This window comes from Apodemus sylvaticus, chromosome 12 (genome assembly GCF_947179515.1).
Source record: "Apodemus sylvaticus chromosome 12, mApoSyl1.1, whole genome shotgun sequence".
Classification (NCBI taxonomy): Eukaryota; Metazoa; Chordata; class Mammalia; order Rodentia; family Muridae; genus Apodemus; species Apodemus sylvaticus.
In genome coordinates, this window is record NC_067483.1 from 75,077,795 (window position 1) to 75,103,738 (window position 25,944).

General features: G+C 45.5%; 1 protein-coding gene across 1 annotated transcript in view; it reads left to right on the forward strand.

The window, feature by feature from the left end:
- The window catches only part of Lmx1a (LIM homeobox transcription factor 1 alpha), a 136,598-nt gene that overhangs the window by 87,519 nt on the left and 23,135 nt on the right, over positions 1 to 25,944 (forward strand). The window contains exon 3 of the mRNA XM_052200848.1: positions 6,820 to 7,052. Within this exon, the coding sequence (XP_052056808.1) occupies positions 6,820 to 7,052 (233 nt within the window). The remainder of the gene's footprint in view (positions 1 to 6,819; positions 7,053 to 25,944) is intronic.

The following is a 25,944-nucleotide window of genomic DNA, read 5'->3' on the forward strand; positions in this document are numbered from 1 at the left end:
GAGGTAAAGTGGCCACAGGGTATGCCTTCTAGAGCAAGATAACCAGAGAATCTCTGTATCACAACAGTCCAAAGCTGAAGTGCTGAGAACTGGGTGTGTGCAAGTCCCCAAGTCAGAAATCTGAGAACAAATTGGGTGTTTGTTCTTAGGCACCTGGATGAGTGTGACTGTCTCTCCTTCAACCTGCTGCTTAAACCCCACTCTCTCCAGATCCATCCCCACAGGGATACTCAGAAGTAATTCAGTAGCTACCTGCCCATCCCTTAGTCAGATCAGGTTTGCATTTAAAAATCAACTCTCTCAGTTAGTTAACCCAGGTGAGTCCTGTGTGGTTGGCTGGAGGAACAACATATCACAGCAGGCAGGATCTCAGACCTGGCGGGTTTTCTCCACTCCCTCATACCATGACTGGCATGTAAGCTGACAGTCAGCTCCCACCCCCCAAATCTGATTTTTATAAAGTCCCTACTTTGTTCAAAGCCTTAGCCCTCAACTCGAGGCTCCAATCACATCCCCCAAGATGCTCTCTACTCATTCTTCCAGCCTGTGTCTTTATGCTTTGTTATCTTCGAAAAAAAATTCTTGCTTTATATTTCATTTCACCCCCTTATCAGTCATGAACACCATTATCATTGCTGTAAAAACATTTTATAGAGGAGTTATTGTGTGCCAAAAACTGTGCTAAGTGGATTTGATCCATTACTTGTGCACACTCAGTGGGGTGTGTGTACATGTGGTGGGGGAGTCTGTTTATCATTCCCATTTTGCAGATGAGGAAAGCAAGGGTTTCTGTATTTTGATCAGGGTCCCAGAGCTAATAAGGGGTATAGCAGAGACTTGGTCTTGGATTTATCTGACAAATTCTGTTACCTCTTTGAGAGTATGTATGTTGGAAGTGGAGAAGAGACCTAGGTATTGTGCATTCCCGAGATTCTTTCCCATGGGGCCGAGATGGCATGAGTCAAGTCTAGCTGGAGTAGGATGCTCTCTATGAATCTGTAAGGTACCTCATACTTCTACTGAATGTCATGAAATGACAAACGGAGCAAACGGCACAGTTCACAGTGCTGGATATCGGATAAAGATTCACTCCCTCCTTCTCTGTCCTCCATAAGCTCCTTGCTTTTACTTATACTGTTTGGGAGAATAATGTAGGTTCTAAGAATGAAGCATCCTGTCCAGAGTGGTGCTTGTATTCACATGTCAACTAACACCTTGGCAGGCCACCACGTTGCTACTGTAATTCTTGTTGTTCTAGAGAGGAAACCGTTGCTTCTGAAGTTCTTTGCTTCATTATGGTTGCTTCCGACTTGTTCCTTAGTGCTTTGGTGCTGAGCCTTTATAGCTGTACTTGAACGTTTTTATTTTTGTTTTATTTTTTTGTTTTATTTTTTTGTCTCCATCATTACAAGGCTTCCCAACACAAGACAAGAGTGAGAATGAGTTAGGAGACTATCTGCCTTGGTGAATTTCAAACATGGCTCAGGAGTAAAATATTATCTTCCAGAAGACATCTTTTCTAGACTATATAATACATACAGTCTTAGCATTCTTTTAAATAGATTGCATAATATGCATAGTCTAGAAGATACTTATCTAAGGTATGCATTTTTGATTTAATTCCATGTGTGTGGATGTGTGTGTGTGTGTGTATGTGTGTGTAAACATGCGTGCATGTACACCTGTGTGTGAAGGTGTGTAAATGAGACTGTGTAAAATATATTGCTTAAAGGGTTACTATGTCTGGATGCTAGGGTTTAGATACAGACATCTCAGGCTTTTCTGACTGAGAACCATGCTATGAGAAGACGTGTCAGATGAAGACCTACTCTCAGAAGACGTGTCAGATGAAGACCTGCTCAGCCTGTTTTCTAATAGAGCCCAGGATGACCAGGCAAGGGATGGTACCACTCAGTTTGTTAAAAAAAAAAAAATCCCCTGCAGGCTTGTCTACAGCCTGTCTTAGGGAGGTATTATTCTTAAATGAGGTTCTCTCCTCTTATGTGACTTTAGCTTTTGTCAAGTTGACATAAATCTGGCCAGCACAAATGACCCCTTGTCAGCATGACAATAAACACACCATTGTTAAGCCACAACCTTTCCTTCCTTGTTCATCCCATGATCACACAGAAATAATGATAGCGCACAATGTAAAACATTTTACAAACTTAGAAAGTCCCACAGCCTTACAAATCCACTTTAAAAGTTGTCTCTTAAAAAATATATAGCCTCTTATAAAGTCCAAATTCTCTGCAAAAATCCCCAAATTTCTTTTAAAAAAGACTTTAAAGTCTCTCAACTGTGGGATCCTGTAAAATAAAAACAATAAATTAAGAACTTTTTTGCTGTAAGGGGAAAGAAGTAGGGAGCTGTCACAATCTGAACCAAAAAGAAAATCAAACAGTGTAGACGACCCAATGGGTCAATGTCTGGGATCTACTTGTGATCTTCTCTAAAGTGCTTGGGTCACTTCTCCCTCTCTGCCCTCTGTAGCACACAGCTTGTCTTCTAGGCTCCAGCTGGCTCCACACCACTGCTGCTCCTATTTTTGGCGGTCACCCCATGGCACTGACATCTCCAAAATGCTGGGGTCACTTGCTGCAACTGGGCTGCGCTTTCGCCAATAGCCTCTCATAGGGTTTTTCATGGTGGCAAGCCTCAACTTTTTTTGCATGACCCTTTAATCCTGGGCCTTCTGAGGCTGCACTGCCCCAGTGGCTTCTCCTGCCCTTTCACAGTGCCAAGTCTCAGAAGCTCTCTAGGACCCCTTCATGCCTTCAAAACCAGTCCAACCTTGGTACCAAGTTCAGCTGCCAGGACAAGCTATAACCTTGGCTCTGTCTGGAACATAGCTTTTGTGTGCTGACTCTCAGAAAACACTACCCAAAAGATTTCACCTCAGTGATGCTGATCTCTTCTTCACCACTGCTAATTTCTTAGCCCCAGCTGACCAGCACTGAGTATCCCAGCAAAGCAAAGGTTTCACTTGAATAGTTCTGATATCTTGTTAATCACAGCTGATTCTTCAGAGTCAGCTGACCAGAAGTACAGATTCTTCACACAAAAAGCCCGGTAGAGCTTTGCTTCTCTCTTCACAAGCCAGGCCTCCACTGCATGCCCTGCTGTCAACATTCTTTTTCTCAAGCTTCTACAGGACAGCTCACTGAGCTCTCCACACTCAATGACTTCCCTAGCCCAGAGTTCCAAAGTCCTTCCACAATCCCCCCAAAAACAACACGGCCAAGCCAGTTGCAGCAAAACCCCCATTATCCTTGTACCAACTTGTTTTAACTAGGGTTTCTGTTGTTGCAATGAAACAACATGACCAAGAAGCAAGTTGGAGAGAAAGGGGTTTATTTGGCTTACACTTCCACATCACTGTTCATCATTGAAGGAAGTCAGGACAGGAGCTCAAACAGGGCAGGAACCTGGAGGAAGGAGCTGGTGCAGAGGCCATGGAGAGGTGCTGCTTCTTGGCTTGCTCTTTATGGATCGTTGAAACTGCTTTTTTATAGAACTCAGGACCACCAGCCCAGGGGTGGCACTACCCATAGTAGCCTGGGCTCTCCTCTATCACTAATTAGGGAAATGCTCTACAGGGTGGCCCACAGCCTGATCTTAACGGAGGCATTTTCTCAATTGAGGTTTCCTCCTCTCAGAGAAGATTTATGTCATGTCAAGTTGACATAAATCTAGCCGCCCCAAGCCTGCTGCCCACTGTGGCTCTCTAAGATCAAAGGTAGCTTCATTTGCTATGACACCCCTACTCAGAGAAGGTGATCTGTAGACAAAGGGGCTTAATACCAGGCACCCTATTGCACAGGATGCTTTTCTACGAGGAAGATGCTCCACTTCCATTTTACAAGCGAGACAGAGAGACAGACACAGAGACACAGGGAGACAAAGACAGAGACAGAGACTGAAAAGAGATTTAGGATGGTGAGAAGAGTTGGATGTTGTCAGGCCTACAGAGGAGAGCTGGGTCTTTCTGGAGGCATTGCCCAGCTTTTCAGCAGCCTGCCAGGCTCAGAACCCACAGTGCAGACTCATTAGCATTCAGAGGGGAAATAACCATGGGGGAACACATCTCAAGCACTAGGAAGAGACAGGCTGTGTTTTAATTATGACCTGGACTTTTGAACAAATCCTTTTCTCTGCTTCTCTGAGCCCCAGAGAAAACAACTTGTGGGAGGCTGTGCAGTCGGCAGCTGGGTCCACAGTGGTACCCGTCCAGCTGTGTACACATCTGGCACCCAGGTGGTAGATGGCATGCTCCTCTTCTCCAATTGCTCTTGAAGGTTACAAGAGACAAGGGAGTAAGGTGCAGCTGACATGGCTGGGATCCAGGGAGGGAGACTGGAAGGAACAAGGCTTGCCTGCCTCTCCTGGCCCACGGTCCTCCAGGGAACATGGCCACTTCCGGAGTTGAGCCTAGATGACTGCTTTCACTTCTACTGATGCTCCTGAGTCAACATGGCGGACTGTCTTTGTTATGCTCATTCCAGCCTTCTCTTCTTTAACACGGGGGACATTTATGGAGTGAGGGACAAATTTAAGGGGGAAAAGGGGGAAGAGATTAACAGGGTAGGAGTCAGACAAGCACAGATGCTACCACCCTTGACTGAAGCTTGCTAAGTGTTTGTTGACTCCCTGGGAACGTTTGCCCTGAGTCTATTTCAGAGGATGGGGAACAGAAGCAGGGCTTGGGGACAAAAGGCCTTTGACTGGCTTCTGGAAAAGCATTGATTAGTTTGCTCAGGTTGGCAAATAGAGACCAGGGACTTGGGAGGCCAAGGGATGAACTAGGTAGATTTTCTGCATAACGCGTGGCATCTAGCAAAGGGAGAGGGTGTGAAAGAAAATATTGGAGAGACTCCAGTAATAAGTCAGGAAAACCACAGTGGGCAGCTGGAGGAAGGGAAGGGGAGGGGAAAGCCTTCTGGTTCTTGTAGTTCTGGGTGCAGAGTTTATCAGTAGTGAAAAAGGCAACAGCAGCCATTGGGTAGGTCCCCAACTTTGTCTTCCACCGCAGAGTGTGAGAGATAGAGAGAGGGCATGTAAAATGAGTTGCTTCCCAGGGCCTCCTGACAGCTGGGGCATGGTCATGGGAGCTCACAGCTTAGGTTGTAGGCCCTATAGCACACTCCTTCCAATTCTGCAGATCCCATCCTGTCCTAGGAGGCTGTCTGTGGGTGGCTCCGGGATCCACGGCAGGTGACCTCGTTGTCTTTTGGCAAGCTTTGGTTTCCTCCATTCAAAGCCTCAAGGTCTTCCCTCTCTCCAGTGCCAATCTGTGTGCCATGCCTCCTGGGGAGACCTTCTCAAGCTTCCTTTGCACTCCACCTCCAGTTTGTTCCCTCCTTCCGCAAGCTTCTGAGACAAGCACGCTGTGTGAGGGCACTGCTGTAGAACCAAACAGATGCCATTTTATGGTTGGGAAGTGATTGAATATTCTGATTCCTTATATATGCTCCAGCTCTGTGTTATAATATTTTGTAGCCACGGGACACCTCTGCATTGTTCTTTTAATTTTTATTTAGTGCCACTGTGGCATATAGGTGGAGGTCAGAGGTCACCTTTATGGAGTCAGTTTTCTCCTTACGTCTTTAAGTGGGCCTCAGGGTTTGAATCCAGGTTGTCGGGTTTGCCTGGCAAGGGCCTTCATCCCCCTGACATCTTCCTAGTTTGTCTTATGTTCTTCCATACGAGGATGAGCTCCAAACAGGAAGATTTGTCTTGTATACCATTGAGTGCACAGCAATCACACACACACACACACACACACACACACACACACAGAGAGAGAGAGAGAGAGAGAGAGAGAGAGAGAGAGAGAGAGAGAGAGAGAGAGGGAGGGAGGTGGGAGAGGGAGAGAGAGTTGGGGCATGGTTTCGATTTCTTCCTTCTCTGTTCAGTCACAGAATGGATAGTGTATCACAGCCCATGCATTGGATGTTTCTTGAATAAATGAAAGCAAGAGAGTGAAGAGAAGAATGAGTCACTGACATACGAAGAAACAAAGAGATAGGATTGGCTTCTCTTAGGCCCATGTGGTAGTTGGCTTGTCTATAGGAAAACAGTCTTCTGTTGCTTATGTTTCCGTCATTCCTGCCAAAGTGGGTCGAAGTAGCAGAACAAATTGGCATCGGCTCCCTAAACATACTTTGTATCCGCTTGTGTCTGTCTTTGTGAAGAGGGGGGCAGTGCAGTTTTATGCCCTGCCTCCTCCTTGCTATGCCCCTGCGTGGGTGCATACTCTCTCCCTCCCTCCCTCTCTCCCTTCCTCCCTCTCTCTCCCTCCCTCCCTCCCTTCCTCCCCCCCCCCTCTCTCTCTCTCTCTCTCTCTCTCTCTCTCTCTCTCTCTCTCTCTCTCGTGCCAGTTGACCTTCCTATATCAGTTTCTCTGATATGTAGGGATAAACAGAGAATGTTTTGCAAAGACTCCTTCTGCCGCTGCAATCACGTTACTAGTTTAAAACAGAAAAATCATGCTTTCTTTTGAGAGTAGTAAAATTAATGCTAGAATGAATATCACAGCTACAATAAGATACTTATCCCAGTGCCTATGCCACAGTGTTCACAATGGCAATTATAATCTCATCAGATAATTTAAAAGTGAAAAATAGGTATTTAAAATGTTGGACTTCCATTCTGCAGCTTCAGTTGTCATGAGTCGAGGTGGTCTCTGATTCACCAGAATTCTCCAGAATGACACCGATTACCCTGAATCTGAAATCTGTTCCTGTCCCAGGGTGGAAGGTCCTCTGGTAGTTGACCGGAAGGGAGACCTCATCGCTTTTCTTTCTCTTCCACTTGTAGACTGTTTGCCGTCAAATGCGGGGGCTGCTTCGAGGCCATCGCGCCCAATGAGTTTGTCATGCGTGCCCAGAAGAGCGTGTACCACCTGAGCTGCTTCTGCTGCTGTGTCTGTGAGCGGCAGCTGCAGAAGGGTGACGAGTTTGTCCTGAAGGAGGGCCAGCTGCTCTGCAAAGGGGACTATGAGAAGGAGCGGGAGCTGCTCAGCCTGGTGAGCCCTACGGCCTCAGACTCAGGTGAGTGCCTTGTGGTGGCTGGGGGGCTCTGTGGGGGTGCAGCCTAGCTCCAATGCAAGGCAATTCTATGCATTTAAAGAACTTTCCCTTCAAGCTCAGAAACAGCTTTTATCAGTGAGCTAGTGCTGTGATGATGATGATGGTGGTGGTGATGTTGATGATGATGGTGCATAAGAAATCATGTCTAATTTTCATGGCATACAACCTAAAGAACAGACTCCTGCATTTTGAAATCTCTGGGTTAACTGGAATGACTGCTTCAGGATAGAGTCTGTCTGTTGATCTCAATCGACTGATCTTAGCTCTAGGCCTAGGTTCAGGTCTTCTGTGATTTGCTCTGGGGTTCAGGTTAGAGGAGCAGTAGCTGGGAGGAATGAGCTCCTGCCAGTCACCACAGCGCAAGGAGGCAAGCCTCCTACACAGGCACACGTCAAACCGCCGCCGCCGGCATCATGTCTGCTAATATCCCATTAGCTGAGGTAGATTATAAGCTCAAACCCCTGGAGTGGGGAATTACACTCCAGGCAGCTTGAAGACTCGCTGGCTAGGCTTCTGTAAGATATAGAAATAGACTGTTACTCATGGAGATGGGGAATTGAACCAGCCATTCGGTCTACTGCAGTCTCCCGAATCTCTCTAAGCACTGCTTGACAGGAGTGCTGGGATCCACCCCAGGTTTGGAGACTTACATCATAAAGGAGGTAGAGTATTTTTGTTCTTTCTCTTCCTCATCCACCAGCCTTTGCTCACAGTGACTTCAGAGGAAGTAAGAGGTAGGGGATACAGAGGAGATGCAACGATCTCCCAGAGCACGCTCCAGCGGGACAGTTAAGTCTGTGCTTCTAAATGAAGCTTCTCAGGATGGTGGCTCCCCAGGGCAGAGGCTGTCCTCTCCCAGGAGTCTGTGTGAAGCCATGGGTGGTGTTCCTGGGACTTTGCCCATCTTTACCATGGTTTCATTTTCTGTAATGTACTTAGCAGATGGCTATGGCTAAGGTGTGTGTCACACAGGTGTGAGGGCTGGACTTTTGTTTCCCAGCACACATGTAAATGCTGGTTGGGGACAATGGCCCACCTGTAGTCATAACCTCAGACGATGGAGACGGTCTCCACAGCAAACAGGCTAGCAAGACTAACACTATCGTGAGCTCTGGGTTTGATTGAGAAACCCTGACTCAGCGAATGAGGTGGAGGAGGATACTTCTTCGAATCAGCCTTGGGCATCCACAGGCACTTGGCTCCATGTGCACTCTGTATCACGTATTCACACTTACATAGACACCACACACACACACACACACACACACACACACACACACACACACACTGCAAAATCATCACAAAGTTTTAGAGGTGAAAGGCACAATCCGAATCTCCCAGAGCCACCCTCCTTCTCAGATACTGACAGCAGCATGTGAGACAGCTATTTCTTAAGTACTTGTTGAGGCAATGGTTTTCTGTCCTATCATCTTAATGGTTTTGAGTGCGCATGTATGTGTGTTTTTGTGTGTGCACATGTGAAGATCAGAGATCAGCCTTGAGTGTCATTCCCCAGGAGCTACACACCTTTTTTTTAAAAGCCCTCTTTCTTTCTCTTCCTCCTATTTTCCCATTTTCCTTTATTTTTGATGTGTGTATGCTTGTGCGTGTGTATGTATGTGTGTATGTGTGTGTGTGTGTGGTATGTGATGTGTGTATGGTGTGTGTCTGTGTGTGGTGTGTGTGGTGTATATGTGGGGTGTGTGTGTGTGTGTGGTATGTGTGGTATGTGTGTGGTGTGTGTGTGGTGTGTGTGTGGTGTGTGTGTGGTGTGTGTGTGGTGTGTGTGTGTCTGTGTGTGGTGTGTGTGTGGTATATATGTGGTATGTGTGTGTGTGGGGGGTTATGTGTGGTATGTGTGTAGTATATGTATATGTGGTGTGTGTGTGTGTGTGGTATGTGTGATGTATTTGTGTGATATGTGGTATGTGTGTGTGTGTATGTGGTGTGTGTGGTGTGTGTGGTGTGTGTGGTATGTGTGTGGAGTGTGTGGAGTGTGTGTGGTGTATGTGGTGTGTGTGTGTGTGTGGAGTGTGTGTGTGTGTGTGGTGTATGTGGTGTGTGTGTGTGTGTGGTATGTGTGATGTATTTGTGTGGTATGTGGTATGTGTGTGTGTGTGTGTGTATGTGGTGTGTGTGTGTGGTGTGTGTGGTGTGTGTGTGTGTGTGGTGTGTGTGTGTGGTGTGTGTGTGGAGTGTGTGTGTGTGTGTGTGGTGTATATGGTGTGTGTGTGTGGAGTGTGTGGAGTGTGTGTGTGTGTGTGGTGTATGTGGTGAGTGTGTGTGTGTGGTATGTGTGTGTGTGTGTGTGGTGTATGTGGTGAGTGTGTGTGTGTGTGTGTGTGTGGTGTGTGGAGTGTGTGTGTGTGTGTGTTAGGGTTAGGGCATGTACTTGTCATTAGCGCCCAGTGTTGATTGTTGGACATCTTCCTCACTTGCTCTCTACCTTATTGTTAGAGACAGTCTCTCTCATTGGACCTGGAGCTTGCCAGTTCAGCTACACTGGCCTGAGAGCAAGTCACTTACCTTGGCACTGGGGTTAGAGTTGTGCAGTGCCACTCCCGGCTTTTACACTGGTCCTGGGGATTTGAACTCAGGCCCTCATGCTTATATGACAATTTACTGACTGAACCTTCTCCCAAGACTTGGTGATCTTTTGAGTCCAGGTCTTATTCTGGGGCCCAGGCTGGCTTTGAGCTGTCAATCTCTCTTCCTCAGCTTCTCAAGTTCTGGGCCTACGGGTGTGACCCATCACACACACAGCCGAATGCTCTTTTCTGATGTGGCCCAGTCTCTTTTGTCCTGGTCCCAGCTTTGCCAAGAGTCCCAAGGCAGCCTCTATAGCAGTTAGATGCAATTCAAAGCCAAAGGTAGACCATTTTCTTTTGGCTTAATGGGTGGTGACAGATGCTCAAGGTCAGTAGGGGAGGGGTTCTGTGAGGTCTTCTGGCCTGAGCGCTTTTCCTTCAGCAGGACACAAGAGGAACTTGCTATTGGCAGGTGACTTGGAGGTTGTGTGGCCCACATTGTCATCAGATGTTTCAGCAGCTTCCCCTTAAGCATCTGGACCACAGGGAGCAGGAATGGAAGGAAACACAGTGATGTGCATTTCCTGCTTACTCCAGATGTGCGGGATCTCTCCCCCAAACTCTCACTCTGCTCAGTTCTGACACTGTCTGCCTGAAGATAATATTCTGTGGAAGGCTAGGTCTCATATGGCTGCCTTCCTACTGTAGATGCCAGTCGCTAGTTGCAGATTGTCATCTGTGTTTCTGAACTAGCTGGCTATAAATTGGCACTCCCAGGATACCCTCCTGCAGCTCAATTAATTTGTTAAAGTGTGTGATAAGACTCAGAAAAGCATTTCACTTATGCTCTGCCACTTTTTTTTATAAAGGAATTTCAAAGGTGCCAATGACAGATACAGAGATATGAAGGGCCAGATGTCTGCAAAAGAGCCCAGAGCTCCTATATACCCCCTTAAGTGCTCCAGCTTCCATATACCTCCATGAATTCAGTTCTCAGGCAGTTATCTTAACTCTGTCTTTTGTGTTTTTAATAGAGCTTTATTGCACAGGCACAATTTAATAATTAGACATGCATGACCAACTCAACCTTCAGCACCCCTGCCCTGCTTGAGGGTGGAGCTGTGGCTGAACAGACCAACCATCTAACCTTATGTTGGAATCTCTATGTCAGACTCTGCCCTATAGCTATTTAGGATTCCGCCTCCCTCCCCAGTTATCTCTTTAGCATGCAAAACTGATCTTACCATTGGCAACTTGAAGGAATCCTTTTCTGATGTAGAGCATTTGTGGTATGTTCCATAACATCACCAGAACTCTTGACCTTACTTTCTTTCTTTTTATTGGATATTTTATGTATTTACATTTCAAATGTTATCTCCTTTACCTGTTTCCCCTCTGAAACCTCCCTCTCCCATTCCTCCTCCCCCTGCTTCTATGAGGATGCGCCCCCTCCCACCTTACCACCCTGGCATTCCCCTACACTGGGGAATTGAGCCTTGAGCCTTCACAGGACCAAAGGATTCTCCTCTTATTGATGCCACAAAATACCGTCCTCTGCTACATATGTGGCTGGAGCCGTGGGTCCCTCCATGTGTACTCCTTGGTTGGTGGTTTAGTCCCTGGGAGATTTGGGGGGTCTGATTGGTTGATATTGTTGTTCTTCCTATGGGGTTGCAAACCCCTTTGGCTTCTTCAATCCTTTCTCTAACTCCTCCATTGGGATCATGTGCTCAGTCCAATGGTTGGCTGCAAGTTATCTACTTTTGTATTTGTCAGGCTCTGGCAGAGCCTCTCAGGAGACAGCTATAACAGGCTCCTGTCAGCAAGCGCTTCTTGGTATCCTCAATAGTATCTGGGTTTGGTGTCTGTATATGGGATAGATCCCCAGGTGGGGCAGTTTCTGGATGGCCTTTCCTTTAGTTTCTGCTCCACACTTTGTCCCCATATTTCCTTTAGACAGTAGCAACTTTGGGTTAAAAATTTGAGTGGGTGGCCCCATCCCCCAGCTGGGGGGTGCTTTCCTAACCTCTGGCTATGGTCTCTACAGGTCCTCCCTCCCCCTTTTGTGTGTGTGTGTGTGTGTGTTTGTTATTTTGTTTGTTTGTTTCGAGACAGAGTTTCTCTGTGTAGCCCTGGCTGTTCTGGAACTCTCTCTGTAGACTAGGCTGACCTTGAACTCAGAAATCTGCCTGCTTCTGCCTCCCAAGTGCTGGGATTAAAGGCATGTGCCACCACTGCCCAGCCTCTCCCTCCCCTTTGTTGGGCATTTCAGCTAATCTGATCCCTGTTGGGTCCTGGGAGCCTCTTGCTTTCCTTGCATTGGGACCTGCTGCTGGCTACCCCCAGTTCCCCATCCCCCATTGCTACACACCTCTGTTCTAACTCCTGACCCTTTGTATATCATCTCCATCTCCTCTTATACCTGATCCTGCCCCCCTTTTTCCTCCTCCCCCTCCTCTTTTCCTCCCAAGACCCTCCCACCCACTACCTCCCATGAATATTGACCTTACCTTCTGAGGTAGATTGCCAGATTGCTAGTGTTGAGCTTCAGCATCCATCTCAACCCCCGTGTAACCCCAAACCTGATCCTGGCTTTACTTTTAGAAGCCAACAGTGGGAGACCGTTCCTCTACACTTGCTTGATAGAGACTCTCGCAGGTCTAGGAAACACTGAAGCCTTTCTTAGTTCCTTCCCAGTCTTTCTAGGAGCTTTCTAGTAGATGGGGAATGTTCTTCTGATTCATCAGTGAAAATACTATGCTGTTTTTAAAAGGTACCACCATCAAGGGGTATGACTTTTCCACGTGAGATATGGGTAGAATGTTGCTATTGTTATTGTCTGAGTTGGGTATCATATTCTATTTACATACTCACAATTTTATTAGCCTTTTGACCTGGGAGTGGAGGCGGGGGCTCCCGGCCCCTGACACCTGACTGTGGACGACTGTGGACAACTGGCCCAGGTGGCATTCTCTATTTCTCTTCTTGTCTTCCATTTTCTTCTCAAGTGAGAGATTACCCAAGTGTTATATGTAGTCATGTTTAAAGCTTAAGTTTGAATTAAAACTTACAGCATAGTTGAAGGTAAGACAGATGTTCTATATACTTCCAGCTTTCCTGTATGATAACATTGCACAGAACTGCAAAAAATGAAGACAGTAACCCCGCAAGGACACCACCAACTATAGCCTTTGTTTGATTCCAGGAGTTTGTCCCTAAAGTATTCATTCATTTACGTGCTCAGTGTAGGTACCACACTGCACTGCACTAAGTTATAGGTAACTTTAAAGCAAAACAGAGTTCTTTCTTATCTCATTCTTGATTAAAGAAGAATGTCTAGTTTAGATTTTATACATATTTTGTTTATTTCAACAGTATTTTTTTCTTGTCATTTTATTTCCTTTTGTATCTCTGGCCACAGAATCTAACTATATTTTTGCCTTCCCTATTTTGGGGGTTCATCTGTGTTTCTGAAGGCAGGCTATTTAGAGTATGTCTGGGATTCACCCTCTGGCTGGAGTGGGACTTTTCCAACTGATCTGCTAGTGTAGAGGGATTTTCCCATGAGGCCCATCCCGGGACCCCTGTCTTTGAAGGGCACTTTATATTTTATGGGATGGTGTAGCAGCTTCCCGGCCTGCACTGAGGAGCCCCCCTGTCCTTGTATTCTACATCCACCCGCACAGCACGACCTGGCATGCCACAGACATGTGATCATGTATGCTTCTCGTTTGAACTCGTTGTCTTTTCTTGTTTATATTCATCTCTGAGGCCAAGAACCACAAATCCTGGGAGCTGTAAAGTAGGTTCCTCACACCCAGTGCTTATGAGTCCTTTTTCTTTCTGATTTTTTCTTGGCATGGGGGATGCCGCTGTGCCTTAGATTCCAGATGCCTCCCATCAGCCTCCTTGTCTAACACTCCCTCTCTCCTCTTCTCAGTCATGTCTGTCAGCTCTAGTACCTGGGCTCTCTTTTATTGTTTGTTAAATTGATGCTTTGTATGTTTTTATTCTCTCTCTCTCTCTCTCTCTCTCTCTCTGTGTGTGTGTGTGTGTATGCCACAGCACCCATGTAAAGGTCATAGAACAATCTGCTGGAATCTCTTCTCTCTTTCTACCTTTATGTGACTTCTGGAGATCAAATTCAGATTGCCAGGCTAGTGTTGAAAGTCATGGCTTAGGGCTGTAAGCTCTGTTCTCGTTTGCATTTATAACAAATGGGGATGGTATTGTTCTACAGTACGGTAGCACTTCTTTTAACCTGTGTGGGGCTAATCTTATTCTCTCATCAAGCCGATTCATGAGCAGTGGTTACCTCATACTTTCTGGAAGATTCCTTTGAATTGTTCTTGTCAGTTCAGCTTTATAGTGCAAAATGTGAAAGAATTAGAAGTAGGAGGAAATCTTGCCTATTTGGGGATCTACTGTTGGACAGGCCCAAGAATGAAGCTAGCCCTACACTCAGGAACAATGTGGTCTTGGGACAGTTACCTTCCCCTGTTAAGACCATAGTCACTAATCAGCAAAAATGGGGCTATCTTGCCACCCATGGGGGGCTCCTTTCAGAGTGAAAAGAGAGACTGCGGATCCAGGCATGACCCTTGACTGGTGTCTACTGAATGACAGTTTTTGTTGCCCTGGCATGGCGAGGGGTTTGTGGACCTCATGGCTTCCGCACTCACTTTGCAGAAGACCCACCTCTCCACAGATAGCTCCTCATCCCTCATGTCTGCCCTTCTATTTCACATGGCCCTGGAGAGCTGGCAGAAGGCATCTCAGGGTGGTACAGAGGACTTGTCATTTGGGGCAGCTGGGGTGCATGAATTCAAGATGCGTGGTGTTCTACTACAGACTTGTGTGTGTATCTCAGAAGCAGTCTCTAGTTTTAGAACTTTGTGGCTGGTGTCACATCCTGGGAAGTCAATGTAAAAAAAAATATAAAGTGGGAAAAAAAAATCAATGACCTCTGAGGCTAATTAAAACCTAAGAAAGATTGGATGAAATTTACCAATTTTTCTTGTTTTTCTGTAATAGGTTAAGAGACTATGATTTGAGCTCCTTTGCATGCCCAGGTGTTACCTTATTACCAAGCACCATCTCTTCTTCCTGAAGCAACCCTGGTGTGTATCTCTCTTAGGTTGTCGCTCTGATGGAGTGGTGTGTCTCCACATCTCAGGAGTGGATTAGACTCCTGCGGGAAAGGCCATAAGACTTGGCAGTTCTGTTAGTGAATGCGCTGCCAGGCTGAGGCCCCTGTTGCTTCTTCTGTCCCTCAGTAGGTCTGTTAGCATGGCCCTCAGACCTGCTGTCCTTTGAGATGTCCCTATTGGTGTCCATCCAGTCCTCACTAGACTTCCATTCCGCACTTTTTTTTTTTAAGCAGACGTCTACACAATGCCAGTCTCTAGGTTATTAGCTGCAGAACACCAAAGGCCAAGGAGACATTGATTCCCAAGCAGCACAGCAGAGGAGACATCTCAAAGTTAACATAATCATATCAGAATATATTGTGATATAAAGGGGCTGAGAGATGGACAAAGAGACATCACTATGAAAATCTTGTTTGTTTTTTAAATAAGCAAAGGGCTTAGTCATTTAAAATATCAAGAACAGTTACTACAAGAACTACAATAAACATTATATTGGTGAAACTGTGTCAAAATCATATTTTCTATGTTCCTTACATAAACATTTAACTGTACTTAAGTATAGTTAAATTTCCTTTTATCAGGAAAACACACACACACCAACACACATACACACACCAACACACCCACGTACATACTCACCTCTCCTCCAAACTTAGATAATTCACTTCTTGCCTTACATGTTGATCTAAGTGTTTTGAATTCTAATATTAGCACACTATGTTAATTTAATACAGTTCAGATAGATGGTAGTCTGATGATGGTGGTTAGAGAAATATTGCTTCAAAGTGCAGTTGCCTACAGATCTGTCCCTAGGTTTTGGAACTGATATAAATTCCTGAAATTTCAGGCTAACAAATATATTCTACTCATATGCCATGTGCTAAGAATAAAGTAAGAGACGGGATATCTTATCTTGAAGATTTCCGTACAGTGCTTATCACAGCATAAACATGCCTTCTCTTTCATTGTTTTTGTGGTCGCTAGTATTGTCAAAGACACTCAAAGAAGCATGAGTTTATAGCATGACTCTGCAGGACTTCCCAGACTCATTTGTTTTATTAACCTGCCATTTCTGACTGGTAGGCAAGAAGCAATTGTAATTGTTGGGCCCTTTAGGTTACATTTCTCTCTAGAATCAGCTGAACACTTTGCTAGAAGAATTATTTGTCATTCTCCATCTCAGCTTAGAATGTCTTTTCTTAGTGGGACCTTCTCTTTCAGTGTATTTGTTTTGTCTTCATAACACAGAAGGAGAAGTAAAAACACAGGATACTTGAGTCAGGGATAAGCTGGAATAAGAACTTAATTCTACCAATTACCAAGTCCGGACACTTGATACTGAAACAGAGGGCTTCAGCCCTCTCTGTAATTAGAAACTGAGTAGAGTTTATCTTTGGTGCTTAAAAAGTTACAGGCCATGTTCAGATTTAGGCAACGCTTATCTCTTTTTCCACTGACTGAAATTTGTTTTTAGAAATGTGTTCACACTTAATAATTTTGATTAAAGTGAATAATAAAAATATAAAATTAGTATAGTTGTCTCAGCACATAAAATCAGTGTTTATACTCATCTCTCACTCTCAACCCCTGGAAGTAACAATGGCCGCATGTAAAACGTATCATTGGGCTTTAGAGAATGGTGATGGATTCAGGGATGTTCCTAATTACAGAACCCTCCCCCTATAGAAATCATTACCTTAAGTACCTCATGGGAATTAAAGAGCCTAGTTTTCCTAGGGATCCGGTGATTAAGGCAGTTTTGTAAGTCTTCCCATTCTGCATTGAGGAGGATGAGCATGGAGACATTAATAAAGTGCCACAGGTACCACAACTGAACAAGTCACTGAACAAGCCAGTGTTCAAACCCAGGTGACCTCGTTGCAGAGTCGCAGAGTCTGCCTTGGTTAAGCAGTATGTGTTGTCTGGTCATCAGAAGCATTCTGGTGGCTTAAACTAGGCCTCACATTGTCTTCTCACAGTTTACTGACAACTCCTTGGCTGGCAGTGGTGGTGATCCAGGAATTCACTAAGACCTGAGAGATGCCAACCAAAGCACCTCGCACATTATAGTTAAAGCAGAGAAAACACAGTTGATGTGGACGGAGTTCGCACTCCATTCAGCACCAGTCACAGGTCCACTTTCTGCTTTAACCTATAGCGCTTCCTTAGCTCTTAATCACTATCCTTGTGTGTTTTATGGGGCATCTCCTGTAGTGGTAGGCATCCAGGAAAGACGCCAGATCAACATAATATGCAGAAATGTAAGGAGATGTAAGCAGTTACAACATGCATGCAAAGAACCATTAGTGATTTTGTTTTGGTTGGGCTACACAGTTATTCATACCACTGGTTCTGCTCTTGTGTTTTATTTGAGGCAGCAGGAAAATATCTCCCCCTTCCCCATCTGAAGCCTTCCGGAGGAGGGGTATCTATTGATGGTGTAAGCCATATCCCTCATTGAGTGAATAAGATCCGACAGTGGCCTAAAATCAGTACACCTAACAGGCTTCCACGCCTGCAGAGGCCAGGGGATTGTCAGCTCCTAGAACCCTAGTTACAGGTGTTTGGGAGCTGCCTTACCTGGGTTCTAGGAACCACACTCCGGTCCTCTCTGAGAGAAGCATGTGTTCTAAGCTACCGGAGCCATTCTCCAGATCCTTCCTATGCCTCTTTTTTTTCCTTGATGTTGGGTTTCTGTGGGATGGGCCTTAAGGATTTAATTAGTCTGGTGTGTAGCCTGAGAGCCAGGGTTCTGTAATCCCCAGGTGAGCAGGTTGGTTAAGAAAGGAGGGTTACAAAGCACAACCCTAGAGACTCTAGGAAGCAGAGTTGGGGGTACCTCAATCAGCTGTTCTTCCCTGTCTAGATTTGGTGCTGTACCAGGGAGAGTCTGGACAGAAGACTCTAAGACAGAAGATGTGGATATTGTCCCTAGAGAGAACACGTGCAGTTTGGGGTTGTAAGATGAAGCATATAAAAGTCTAAGGAGCCAGGTGACATTTGCATTTTGGAAAATGTAACATCTTCTAAAAGCATGCCAAAGGCATGATAATATCAGAAATACACATATGACAGTTTGGTATAATAAAAATGAGCAGAAGGGGTATGTGTGTGTGTGTGTGTGTGTGGAGGGTAGGGTAGTGATTGATGCTCTAGCCAGGGACCAGGTGGATATTTGATTGTTTAGTTGGTTAATGACAAAGAGAAAGAAAACAGTGTAATTCTGTCCTGAGACACGCGCGAGTTCCTATTTCCCCTGTGTACTCGGATTGGCCCAACCAAGCACACCGAGGCTCCTTTTCCTGAGCCTAGAGTGGGAATCTCGTTGCCTTGGCAACTCTCTCCCGCTGTTGCTTAAAACCGTTTGAATTACACCCCTGCCAGGCAATCACCAGTGGCTTTCTTTTCTTCCCAGCTCATTTTTTCCCTGACAGAACCCTGGCTGGAGGAGGCTTCAGTGCGAGCCTAGCCTGGAGAAGCTTCCAGGCCAGCGGGCTGCGGACTACTGCAGCCCTGCGCATGCATCGCATTCTCCTCTCTTCAAAGGCGCTTTAGAAATGGAAGAGGCCAGGCTGCAGAAACACACCCGGACGGCAGTTTTTATGAGAAAATGCAGATAAAGAGCCCGGCGGTAGGGCCATATGTTCCCCATAATCTCCAAAGCCGTCACTTCAATTAGAGCCTCCCCCGAGTTCTAATGCCCGATCCTGAGTAAACAAGCCGCTCTGAAAGAAGAACTCGATTTCCAATTAAAAGTGTACTAACATTTCTCCCTCCCTTAATTCCCGCCGAGCAAAGCCCCGCGCGGGCGGAGGCGCGGGCTGGGTCGCCGCGAGGTCGTCGGGTCCGCGCCTCCCCGCGCCGCCGCGCCTTCCCAGGTGACGTCAGGCGGGCCCGGGATTAGGGCGCACCCCGCGCTCCCGCGCCGCGCCGCAGACTTAATTAAAAGTAATGCCTCGGTAAATCCGCCGGCTCTGGCTGGCGGGGCCGCGCCTTGCCTTCGGGCCGGCCTGCGATGGGGGTGGGGGAAGCTTTCGGAAGCAGGTGCTCTCTCTGTCTCCATCTCACTCTGTGTCTCTGTGTCTCGCTCTGTCTCTTTGTCTCTCTCTCCCTTCATTTTCTCTCTTCTCCCTTCCCTCTCCTTTTCCCTTTCCCCCTCCCTCTTCCTCTCTCTCTCTCTCTCTCTCTCTCTCTCTCTCTCTCTCTCTCTCTCTCTCTCTCTCGTGTGTGTGTGTGTGTGTGTGTGTGTGTGTGTGTTTGGTGTGCTCGCGCACCTGTCTGTGTCTGCACTTGATCGCTTGCTTGCTTGCTTGCTTGCTTGCTGTCATTGGTTTGGAGAGGGACATGGCTACCCTCTCCGTTCTCCTCTCCACCCTGGCCTTTAGAAGTACAGACACAGACGCGCATCCTGTCTGAACCCAGATTTCCTCTTTACTCCCAGTCTCTCGTGTCCTGTATGCCACTTTCTGTATAGTCTCCCGCACCCCTATGCTAAGGGGGCAGAAACAGATGGAGCCAGGTATTACTGAAACAACAGTCAGGTAGCAGCGGCACCCTCCTGGCATTCTTCTTGAGAGCTCTGAATGTGAGCTATGCTGTTCTCAGCCGCTGCCTCATGACATTCACGCAGAAGGTTTGTTTCTCTGGGTGCTTTCTGCTCCTCAGAGCTGGTTGAAAGCTGCTTGGTTTCAGATGGGACAGTGATGGATAGATTAACTTTCTGGCCTACTCTCCACACCATGAAAGAATCAAAGAATTGAAGCTATTATCTGAAAAATCCCAGAAACATCAATAAGCAGAAAATCCTCACCAGATCATTCAAATGCAAATAGCGCTCCTTCTTTCATGAGTTATCTACCCAAGTAATTACTTTAGTTTTTAGTTTGGCCTTGGCAGCAGTAAAGACTTCTGAGACTTAGTCTCGCTAAGTCCACCACTGTTTGTTTACTCCTTACACTTGTGATTGATGCTAACTAAATTAAATTGAGGCCAGTTCAGCAAACATCTCAGGGCCTGGCTATCTGTTAGATGCTGAGTTAGCTACCGGCAGCGGCGAGCGAGCAAGCGATCACAAGTGGCAGGAAACCCTTGCATTCCAGGCACAGGGCTCCTTAGTGGACAAGGCTATAAAAAACCTTGCATCGGTGATCATGGTGATGCATTGTATAATAGATGATAATGGTGTGAGCAACGTGTGTGTGTGTGTGTGTGTGTGTGTGTGTATGTGTGTGTGTGTGTTAGGTGTAAATGATTCCTGGAGCTACTCCAGATATGACAGCATATTCCTGTAATCAGACCAATTGGCAGGGATTGGGGTAAAAGTTGGGGTGGCAGCAAAGGAATTGGCAGTTCAAGGTTATTCTTGGTTATATGGCAAGTTCAAGGCCAGCCTGTGCTACATGAGATCCTGTCTTAAATAACCAACCAACCAAACAAACACTAACAAAACCCAGGAAAGTGTTCAAAAAGTGTTTCACAACTATATGGCGTTGTGGCGGTTTCTAAGTGGTTGCTAGAGGGGTGTTGCCTTGCCTGTTCCAAGCTGCTGACGTCTGTTGTATCTGGACATTGTAGGAAAGGCTGGATCATGGGGCTCCTTTGGGGGGACTGAGCTGCTAGTGATGGTTACTGGTGAGACTGGTCTTTAAACAGGAAGTGTTCATGTATTGTATTTGAATCTATTCTACACCTGACCTTAGCTGAACAATGGAGAAGTGACTGAATGCATTCTGACAGTTGTGAAAAGACTGAGTGGGAGTTTGTGGCAGGGTGAAGTTACTTGGTCAGTCCTTGTAAAAGAGAAGCAGGGGGGATGGATTAGAGTCCGGAGATGTTCTGTGAAAAGGAAGGGAAATATGACTGTGTACCAAATTACAGATTAGAGGTTTCAAATAGTTTGCTCACTTTCATAGTCAGTCATATTCGTTTCAGCGAGTCCCTACTATGCGCTAGATGTCATTCTGAGTGCAGCAGGTCACAGTGGTGAACAGGACAGGTCAAACAAGTGATATTTGGGTTAAACTCTAGAATTGAAGCTACCGTCAAGTAAAGTTAGGAATGCTCATTCTGAGGTTGACAATTATGTTTCTACAGTGTACAGATAATGTCACAGTAGAGAAAAAAAAAAACATGTCCAGAAAATGAAGGATCATCTAGGTAATTCATTCAGGTGGGAAGTATTGAGTGACCTGGTGAATTGTGGATGTCTGGTCTGGTAAGCAGTTGAGCAATTGAATTTAGGGCTTAAAGATGTGTGCATTTGTGTGTGTGCATGTGTTTATGACACACATTTAGGAATTATAGAAGAGATGGGAATTTAAAACCTGGTAATGTCTCTACAAGTATTTCCACAATATTATTGCCTGAGTCTGCAGGACTGCAAAAAACATGAGTGCGTGTGCACATACTCGCGCACATGCACACACACACACATGCATGCGCACACGCACATACAGTCATTGACAAATACCAATAGAGCAGTGGTTCTCAAAATATGACCTAGGAGGAAAAAGTCAGATTCTCATACACTTAGGTCTCACCTTGACCTACAGTGATTGGCAGCGTGGGAGTGGAGCAGTAATCTGCTGCCTTGGAAACTTTGAGAAATTCTATACTGGAGTGCCCACCAGATACCAGCCGCAGAGACTACCCCAGTTATCAGAGTGGCCCCCTGCACTTTCTAGTGACAGTGTTTAGCTCCCCTGGGCAGCTGTAAGTTATTCTAACCCAGCTGGGGATGATGCAGACTCAAGTGCTCCTCAGGCTTGCAGGTGTTAGGACAGTGGTTCTTACGCTCTTCTAGTTATTCTGTGACAATCCCTTGACCATATGTGGCTCCCTTCACCACCAGCAGCAAGGTGTGCAGCTCACACTGACTGACTCATTATCCATATTTTTGTGGTATCCCAACTATACAGTGAATAAACAGACATGAGACAGTCTGGGTACTGGATAAGATTTTCACAAAACAGCTTCTGAAATGCCCTTAACCTCTGAGTCTGCAACACACACACACACACACACACACACACACACACACACACACTTCTACATGTCCCTGTGTATTACCATCACTACATGCCATCAGACATTTGAGTCCCTCTTTTGTGACCACCCTCTGAGCTATGTAGGGAATATAACATACATTTGGAAAAATTATAGTTTTTCCATAGTCCAGATAGACTTCAACACAAGGTACATTCAGTGCATAAGAATTCACTGTCTGGATAGATCAGCAACTAATCAATGTGTAAATTTTTAAATAATACAGAGACAAGAGAAACTGGTGAAGGTAGGAGCAGGCAATGCATCAGTTAACACACAGTTTTACAATAGAGGCTTTTGTGGCCATCGGTACCTTGTTTGACTTCTAGTTCTTCCTCCTGATGGCCAGAGACCTTGACTGAGCATTTGAGCTTCCCTTTTACCATCTGTGAGGCAGAATGTTCTGAGGTTTGTATGTAAAAGTAACTACTGGGGTGCCTGGCACCAAGTAAGTGTTCAATTAAAGAGATATTATTATGCATGTTTTAGGCACTTATTCTGGTCCTTAGCCATCCTCTTCATGCACTGGCAAAGAGAATGACAAAACCCAAGAGTGCCAAACGCTCCAAGGACTTTTTCTTGACTCATCAAAGTGTTTTCTTCATGTGAATGATTGGGAAGCTGCACATTAGATTGTTTGACAAAGGCACAAGGAGCCACAGCTGGTGTTATCTAATTTAACAGCTGGGGTGTGACCAGAGGGATTTGGGGGCACTGGAAGGAAAGACAAAGGTCACCAGACACAGTCTCTGCAAAGTGGAACATGCCAATGGGATGGATGCATGCAGCACTTTCCACAGGAGTTGGCGTACTATGTGTGCAGGACATTAGTTTATTTCAAATTGTATGTATGTTCTTTTAAAACAACCAGCGACAACTTGGAGATCCCATGTTTTTGCATAAATCTGTGCCTCCCTAAAAGCAGAGCTGGCAGTAGTAGTGGTTGGTTTCTATTAGAGAAAGGGCATGGGAAGTGGTCGCCACTCCCCAGTGCTAGCTTGTGGCTCTCCAGGAGGCTGGAGACCTGCTCCACATTGAATGTAAGGGAAAGCCACGGAGAGTTGGCTTGCCCCTGAAGAAGCTGGTTAGATCCTAGCTCTTACATTTTCCTCTTGCTTTTCTGAGGATAGAAGAAAAAAGAAAAAAGAAAAGAAAATATCTCTCCTTCTTTCCCGAGTCCTGGGTTGCTCAGTCTAAGATCAGGAACTTCCAGAGATTTGTGGCAAAACTGCACATCTGCAAAGTGATAAATTCTTCTGTGCATCTCCACACCCTCTCCCAGGGCTGCCTGCTTCTCCAGCTCAGGGTGTGTCCCAGCCTTCCTATGCCTGGCTCCTATGGGGTGATTTCATAAAGCCAATTTCCCCACACCTAGGTTATTTTTCTTGACTTTGGATGTATCAAAAGCTGAAATATGAGCAGGTCACGGGTGAATACTGAGGCTAAAGTTACAAGACAGCAAATTGAGGGGCTGGCTGCAACACAGCTCAAGTGACGGCTGCTGCAGCTACTCACATTGTATGGTAATAAATTAGAAGGTAAATCATTTTGGAGACTTAACGTACATTCTGTGGACTTTTTCACTGCCATAAATGCAATACTTGGTAGAAGATTCTCGCTTTAGTCTGCTCAGGCTAGGTATAAGAGGTGTCTTAGGGTTTCTCTTCCTGCACAAACATCATGACCAAGATGCAAGCTGGGGAGGAAAAGATTTATTGAGCTTACAATCCACATTTCTGTTTATCACCAAAGGAAGTCAAGACTGGAACTCAAGCAGGTCAGGGAGCAGGAGTTGATGCAGAGGACGTGGAGGGATATTACTTATTGGCTTGCTTCTCCTGGCTTGTTCAGCCTGCTCTCTTATAGAATCCAAGGATACCAGCCCAGAGATAGCACCACCCACAGTGGGCACTCACCCCTTGATCACTAATTGAGAAAATGCCTTACAGTTGGATCTCATGGAGGCTGAGATTTCCTCATGGAAATCCTCAGTATTTCCTCACCTGAAGCTCCTTTCCCTATGACAACTCAAGTCTGTGTCAAGTTGACACACAAAACCAGCCAGTACAACAGGACAGAAGGCTTATTAACAATAGAAATTTATGCATAATATCCCTGGAAGCTACACAACCAAAGTCAGGATGCCAGCACTGTTGAGGTCTCTGGTCAAAGTCTTTGAGGTTGCAAGTTGTCAACCGCTAATTGTATTCTCGTGACCTGGAAAAAGACTCAGTTCTTTGGGATCCCTGTTAGAAGGACACTAATCATGCTTAGAAGGTCTCCATCTCCAAGACTCCATTACACTTAAATGGTTTTACTATTAATATTATGATGATTGAACATGGCTGTCAACTTGACAACACATAGGAAGAGAGAACCTCAACAGAGGAATTGCCCTGTCATGTTGGCCTGTAGACATGTCTATGGGGCATTTTCTTGATTGCCAACTGATGTAGTAGGACCCAGCCTACTGTGGGCAGGGCCATCCCTGTGAAGATCAGCCTATGCTGATAAGAACATGGCCTTGAGAGTGAATGAATAAACATCATTTCTTCATATCTCTGCTGCAATTCCTGCCTCCAAGATTGTGTTTGAGCTCCTACTTTGGCTTCCCCTTATGATGTACTGTAGCCTATAAGATGTAATAGGACCTTCCCCATCCCAAGTTGCTTTGGAGCCTGGTGTTTATTAAGGCAACAGAAAGCAAACTAGAACAAATACCATCACTTTGGGGCTTAAGTTTGTAATTAGGAATTTTAGGAGGACTCAACACTCAACCCATGATGGTCTCAGTATTTCTCTCACCAGAAGCACTTTGGCATTTGTGGTATGACAGTTCTCTCTCTCTCTCTCTCTCTCTCTCTCTCTCTCTCTCTCTCTCTCTCTCATTACCATTCACTTAAAACTGGAGAAAGATCCTTCAATTGATTTGATTTTCAAGTGCTCAGTGGCACAAAAGATGCTCCTGTTTGAGAAACCATGATAGTCTTTGTGATCATAAACAGTGGTTTTGTTAGCATTTCCCTCTTTTATTTGGAAACATGGAAATGTGATCATGGGAGAGCAAGCTGAATGAATTGTAAGACAGCATCTCTTTAAGTCCTTCATTTTGTGGTTGTGGTTGAGGAATTGGAAGTAAGTCTCTTGCCCCAGAGCACATCATGTTACTGGTGTCACAGATAATAACCAACTTTCTCATACCCACTTCAGGCCTTTGTGCTGCCCCCCCCTTATGTCTTACAAATGTGGTTCAATCTGTGTTTGGGGGGTCAGTCAAGGAGTTATGACTCTGCACCCCTGCTATTCTAGTTAGTTGGTATCCCCTTAAGATCCAGAGCTTTGTGCTGTCTAGAATGACTGCTTAATCCTTTGAATGATGCATTTGGTTTAAGAGGACTTGAGTTTCTAAACCAAGGTTGATGTTATACTTCACACTGAGGGCACCATTTTTGGTTCCTATGTATGTCTGTTTGTGTGTTTTTGTATGTACATGCACACATTTGGGTCTATATGTAGGGTCATCACTGGGCATCATCTTCAACTTTTTCTCCACTTTATTTTTTTGAGTCAGGGTCTCTCACTGAACATAGAACTCCATGATTCACAGAGACTGGTTGTCCATCAAGCCCCAGGGATCCACCTGTCTCTTTGTTCTGGGATTACAGGCATGCTCTGCCATAACTACCTTCGACATGGATGCTCAGTTCCTCATATTCCCATAGCAAGCATTTCAGAGAATGAATCATCTTCCTAGTCTGTTGGTACCATTTTAAGGTACACCAAGTTGGGATAGGACACAGTTGATGTGGTCAGAAAATATTTTACCCCAGGTTTACAAATATTTTAAAATGTATCACTTGACAATTTCATGGGTGTATATTCTTGTCCCATTACCCTTTTTCCTCCATACCTTCTGTAACCTTTCTTTCTAGTGAGCCCCCTTCTGCTCCCATGCCTTAAAAAATGACCTACTGAGTTTAATTAGAGTTGCTTACATGGGCATAGATGTGGGATCATTTACTAGAATCTAGACAATGTATCCATTGCTACACTGAAGAAGAGTGACTCTCTTCCCCAAAATGTATCACAGTTTCACTGGTCTATAAAATAATCTTCCAATTAAATATACCT